We start from the raw sequence: 6,044 nt of genomic DNA, 5'->3' as shown, positions 1-6,044 counted from the left end.
ACATGTTTAAATTTTGTTTATCCACAGCATAACATTTAACACTGTCACGTACCGATCGATGTCCGTCCATCTCGCGAACAGCGACATTAAAAAAAATACTGGACCTTGCCAATGCCAACTATAGTCTGCTGGAAGGAAATACGAAATTACAAATCTTAACAGGTCTACGAATGCAAAATTGCAACTTTTAACAAAGTATTTAGCAACCGTGGCGAGTCGGGATTGAGCTGGATTCGCTGACTCGCAGTTAGCGTGAGCTCAGCGGGGGTGAAACAGAAGGAAGCGAATTCGTCGGTGAGGTTAAAAAAAAGATACGCTGCTTATATAAGCGAATCGAAGCGAGAGAGAGAGACAGGTTAGACTCTCTTTTACCTTGCCTTCCCTGAGAGCCGACCTCCTTTCCCTCCACCGCTCACCGATGGGTGATTCCAGCGGTTCTGTTTCCATAGACGTCGAGCGCATCTCCTTTGGCGGACAGGTTTCTCTTATTTTTTTCCCCGTTCTTTCTCTGTCGGTTTCTCTTTTTCCCCATTGTACTGTTTTTCTGTGTGGAGTCTGGGATCTTGTGAGGCTCCGTTACCTCTCAAACGAAGGCTGAATAACTTTGAATTATTGTGTGCATTTGGTTCTATTTCGTTCCAATTTGCATGTCTAAGGTTGCATCGACGCTGAAATGTGAATTTTCCTTTTCGTTTTGTTTAGTTTATTACCTAGCTAAAGTAATTGAATTATTATATGGATAAAATTCATCAGATTACTAGCTCAGCTGAATACCTGACCTCCATGTGCCTAATTTGTTTACACCTGAAAGAAAGAATGCTCCATTTTCCTTTCTCTTTTTGTTTCAATTGGATGCTAAACGTCGAATTTTATTAATTAATGCAGGAGCATCACATTCAAACAAACTACGGCCCCGTTTCAGTGGCTGTGTATGGAGATCAAGACAAACTCGCTTTAATCACATATCCTGATGTAGCTTTAAATTGTAAGTTCTTTTTTTAAGCACCATCTAATAGTAATTTTGTTATTTCTATGATTAATTCTATATTGTTGGTTGAGCAGATATGTCTTGTTTCCAAGGATTACTATTTTGTCCAGAGGCTGCCTCTTTACTTCTTCACAACTTTTGTATCTATCATATAAGTCCTCCAGGGCATGAGGTCTGTAAATTTCCATATTCTTGTAATAGGCAAAATTTCATCAATTTTATTGAAATGCTTATTTATTAATGTACTTTGCCAATAATTATTACAGTTAGGAGCAGCTCCAATTCCATCAGATTATCCTGTGTTGAGTGTTGATGACCTAGCCGACCAAATTGCAGATGTACTTGATTATTTCGGGTAATTGATTTTTATTCTTTCATAACATCTTTCTACTGTTAGAAATCCTTAAAATATCAATTTAGCTCTTGAGGAGGAAACTTAGGTGAAACTCTGACATTATATTTCTGTGTACCAGAATTAAGGGAAAGTGAAAGATGGGATTATTTTTTTATTCTTTGGTCTTTTTGAAAGGCTAGGTTACATATGTTTTAAGTTTTGAAAAGGTTCTTTCAAATTGTATGCTTGACCTTTTTGTTTTCTGTGTTTGCTTTGATTTTTCTTTAGGTTGGGGTCGGTTATGTGCATGGGAGTTACAGCTGGGGCTTATATTCTTACTCTTTTTGCGGTAAAATAATTATTTAAGCCAGCTTCACTTGCACTTCCAATTTTGTTTCCTCCGTATTAATTATCATAAGAACTAACTGTTTAATTGCTTTTTAATACAGTCAAAATACAGGCATCGGGTTCATGGTCTAATACTTGTCTCTCCTCTATGTAAAGCTCCTTCCTGGACAGAATGGCTGTATAACAAAGTATGTAAACATATCCCTATATCTATATTATTTAGATACTTGACAAAACTATTTTATTGTATACTGCATTTTCTCTAACTGGATCTATAAACCAATGCAATTTGCAGGTAATGTCAAATCTTCTTTACTATTATGGTATGTCTGGCTTAATCATGGAGTGCTTACTCCAGAGATACTTCAGCAAGGTACTACACTAAAATCTCAATTGTTTGCCCCCTTGTTTGCCGTTTTACCTCTTTAACTTAATCTGTTAGTTTCAAAACAGGAGGTACGTGGTAATTCACAAGTTCCTGAATCCGAAATAGTTCAAGCTTGTAAAAGTGTAAGTGCTCTATAACCTTTTTATCTTGATAAAAAGTATTGAAATATAAAGTTTTTATGTATTGAGAGGGGAGCACAATTTTGATAATTCTCATGATATGGCAGTTGTTACAAGAGAGATACGGCACTAATGTTTGGCAGTTCCTTCAATCAATGAACGGGTAAGTACATTGTTGTATTTTCCAAGCAGTTCAAAATTTTCCTGTATGTTTTGCAAGTGCAACTAAACAACAGCTGTTGTTGGTTTTGTAGGAGACGGGACTTGACAGAATCATTGAAAAAGCTAGAATGTAGAACACTTATATTTGTTGGAGGGAACTCCCCTTTTCATGCAGAGTCCATCCACATGACCTCTAAACTCGATCCAAGATATAGTGCCTTAGTTGAGGTAACTTCTATTTACATCTTAATTTGGGAGCTTAATTGTATTTCTATCTTAGTTAAAGATGAAAATTTTATTATATTGTACACATCACAAGCTGTGTGCGCAAAATCAAATAAATAAGATGGGATCATGAATTTTCTTTGAAAGAAGAAGGATGGTGTATATGAACTTTAGCTTCAACTGGTGTCCAGGTACAGGCATGTGGATCCCTGGTGACAGAGGAACAACCGCATGCAATGGTGATACCACTTGAGTATTTCCTGATGGGATATGGGTTGTACCGGCCGTCCCAGTGGAGCAGCAGCCCTCGGAGCCCACTCAGCCCTCATTGTATTTCTCCTGAGCTTCTCTCTCCTGAGAGCATGGGAATCAAGCTCAAGCCAATCAAGACCCGCATTTCTCTCCAGGTGTGAGTGGAACAAGCCAATCAAGAAAATCTCGAAAAAAGAAAGAAAAATGGAGAAAGGGGTAATTCATTTTTGTGTCTACTGATATATGTGGATTAAATAACCCAATTTTGATGTGGATAAGTGTAATTTGTTAATTAATTTGGGTACGGATGGAAATAGAGAGGGGGTTGTGTGAGGTTCGGATTCAATTTGTTCTGTTTTTCTTCTTCTTTTTGTGTGTGTAGAGATTACACCTGTAAATTCCATTGTTTATTTACAAACTGACGAATTAAGGAAAAAGAAAATAGCAATAACAATGATGATTAATTATGTTTCTGATGAGGGGCGGTAGATGCGCTGTCTTTTATCATTCACAACTTGTCCATTTTTTTTTGTTTGTACCCGTCCTTTTACATAATTATGGGTTCGTTGTGACCCTTGAAGGCTTGAAACCTGTGGTGATGATCCTTGTGACTATTTGTAAAGCGTTATTTGCGGAATAATCCAAAAGGACAGCCCCAAGCAATGATGAACAATAAAATGATTGTTGCTTCTTCTTGGCGCAAATGTTCTGCGCCATGATTTTTTACCAAAACTAATTTGTAATGGCTGATTTAAAATCGAGGACGTGTTGGCCCCCGAGACATGTACTATATCCCCTCCCTTTTTCATCAAATTATGATTGGCGCTCTTCTTTTGTATCGCACCAAAAAATGTAAAATTTGGTCTCCAATTACATTTTAATGTGAAGAACAATTTGAACATTTCTTATCAACTATTTAAATTGAGGATTCAAATGTTTTTATTTTTTAAAATTTTAATAACTAAAAATTTAAAACTTAAGAGTCAAAATAAAACTGTTTGATGTGATTTATGTTATTTTCTCTATGTGCTCATAAAAAATTATCACATTTTAATTTTGTTTTTATGTGAATCAATAAGTTCAAAAATCAACGTCTATAAATTATCCATATTAGTACGTTCTTTACAGATTCTTGATGACAACTAAAACAAAATCAAAAGAGTGAGTCTATGGTAATATGCATATCATGGGTTGTTACCGTGCTACGGCTCTATATTAGAGTTTTCAAATCCTAACGATCGATCCGAACCGTTCATCTTGTTCTCCATATTAATATGTGTTTGGAGACCAAATTTTACATTTTTTGAAATTTTTTTACTATTTTTTTAGATATTTAGAAAATCACTTGATCTGAAAATTCTGGACCATTCAAAAACAGTGATTTTCAAAAAATCTAAAAATATAGTAAAAAAATTTCAAAAAATGAAAAATTTGGTCTCCAAACACATATTAATATGGAGAACAAGATGAACGGTTCGGATCGACCGTTAGGATTTGAAAACTCGAAAAAAGAGCCATAGCACGGTGCCAAATCGTGATATGCATATTACCATAGACTCACTCAAATCAAAATGTCATAACTTTTTACATGTAACTAGATAAAATGATGCAGTTCATATCTAATGATTTTATTTTGACTTTTAAGTCTTAAATTTTGAGTTTTTAAAACTTTTAAAAATGAAGACATGGTGGAGGCATTTGAACCCTCATTTAAATTTTAAAATTGCAAAAATAAAATAGTAGTATCAAAATTTTGATCATACCACTTTGATCTTAGCCAACATCTATAAATCAGCACAAACACTGATTTGGAACAAATTAAAAAAAAAAAAGTTAGTTATATTTTTTTATTTACGCGTCAAATTTCTATTAGTTTCCAAGATAGCTGGTTCAATGTCAACGCAAAAAAGTTTATGTTTTTGTTCTAATTTTCTCCTCCAGATAGATTGAAGTCTGTTTGGACTTTGGACAGACTTGAACTATCTGAAGTCCAGTCTGTTCCTCAAATTGTTCTAAAAGAAGGCGTCCTTCAAATATAAATCGACACCTGTCATTAATAATCTGCAAAATCTTACACATCTACATGGACAGCAGCAATTTATTTTGTTATTCTTCACCTAAAAGCTCCTTTTCAGAGGTAGGTGAAGTGCCTGCGATATTATTAATTAATCGTAATTGAAAACAAAAAGGTTTTATTATCGCTGAAACGTTCGGTCAGACATATTTCATTACAGCCAATTGTTGCAAACACGTCGATTCTGAATAAAATTGGGCGACTTCTCCGTTGTCAATTGTTTCAGGTCCCCATATTTTGTTTACAGTGATTGGCCTGTTGTACCAGAACAGCGCTTTACGAATTACGACCCCACCTATGAGTGGCTTGTTATACATATCTCTATAACAGAATAACAGTATTTAAAGGTTGTATCATGATTTCCTTTTTCTTTTTTTATGATATCGTTCTCATGATTTACCTTCATTTATTTATTTGTGATAGAATGCCCGGAAACAGTATCTTTATGAGTTGGCAAGCGTGCTTTTTTGGCATTGGCTTGTTCCCTCTGACCTAGGCTATGGATGGTTTTTTTTTTAGGCACTTGACAGCCTAGCCAAGGTGGCAATTTTTAGGTAGCTATTTTTGTCTTGAGTACATACATTGTAGATTTGTAGGTTGCTGTACAAGTCCAGTTGTGTAGATAGGGACCTTCACAGCTCAGTTTATTTTTTTATTTTTATTTTTGGCAATATGAATATTAGTTTGAAAATAAAGGATAAGATTATGGTATTCTTTGCACAGAAGGAATTATAATATTATTACGGTTCTTTTCGAAACCTTCAAAGAAATCGTAGCAAATTAGCAATACAACTATTTATTTAATATGTATCCATTCTAATAATCTTGTCACATAAATCTAAAAGTTAAATGAACTTGGCATCAGTTACAGAACTCAAGCCAAGCCCAAAGTGACTAAGCCATTCTATGAATTGAAAATTTTTCACTTTTATCATTTAAATTTTTTAATATTTACAAATATTATTACAATTAGCGTCCCCCTCATAGAACGAAATTACATCACACGTATTCATCTAGCCACTCCTATTTTAATTTTCTAGTTCCGCCCCTACCCGGCATTGCAAGAATCCCTTCAGAAAATAATAGCAAAAGGTGAGGGATGATATAGTGTTAGCAGGGATCTCAAATTGATTGACGTGATACGTGAGTCGTGA

General features: G+C 34.8%; 1 protein-coding gene across 1 annotated transcript; it reads left to right on the top strand.

Moving 5' to 3' along the window:
- The first annotated feature begins 218 nt into the window (after positions 1 to 218).
- LOC144559176 (protein NDL2-like) lies at positions 219 to 2,979 on the top strand. The gene is made up of 11 exons (XM_078308158.1): positions 219 to 478; positions 886 to 985; positions 1,063 to 1,160; positions 1,255 to 1,343; positions 1,611 to 1,671; positions 1,772 to 1,858; positions 1,966 to 2,043; positions 2,124 to 2,180; positions 2,285 to 2,340; positions 2,432 to 2,567; positions 2,756 to 2,979. The coding sequence occupies exons 1-11, from the start codon at positions 419 to 421 to the stop codon at positions 2,975 to 2,977; spliced, it is 1,044 nt and encodes a 347-aa protein (XP_078164284.1). The 5' UTR covers positions 219 to 418; the 3' UTR covers positions 2,978 to 2,979.
- The last annotated feature ends 3,065 nt before the right edge of the window (positions 2,980 to 6,044 follow it).

Source organism: Carex rostrata, chromosome 9, assembly GCF_964058835.1.
Source record: "Carex rostrata chromosome 9, lpCarRost1.2, whole genome shotgun sequence".
In the NCBI taxonomy this organism is placed as follows: domain Eukaryota; kingdom Viridiplantae; phylum Streptophyta; class Magnoliopsida; order Poales; family Cyperaceae; genus Carex; species Carex rostrata.
Note: the sequence above shows the minus strand (reverse complement) of the source record. Positions and strands in the feature narration are given on the sequence as shown.

Excerpts from the sequence above, each read along its gene's own strand:
- LOC144559176 (XM_078308158.1), top strand. The coding sequence starts at position 419 with ATGGGTGATTCCAGCGGTTCTGTTTCCATAGACGTCGAGCGCATCTCC. Across the intron at positions 986-1,062 it reads TCCTGATGTAGCTTTAAATT|ATATGTCTTGTTTCCAAGGA; the intron begins GTAAGTTCTTTT and ends TTGGTTGAGCAG. Across the intron at positions 2,568-2,755 it reads GATATAGTGCCTTAGTTGAG|GTACAGGCATGTGGATCCCT; the intron begins GTAACTTCTATT and ends ACTGGTGTCCAG.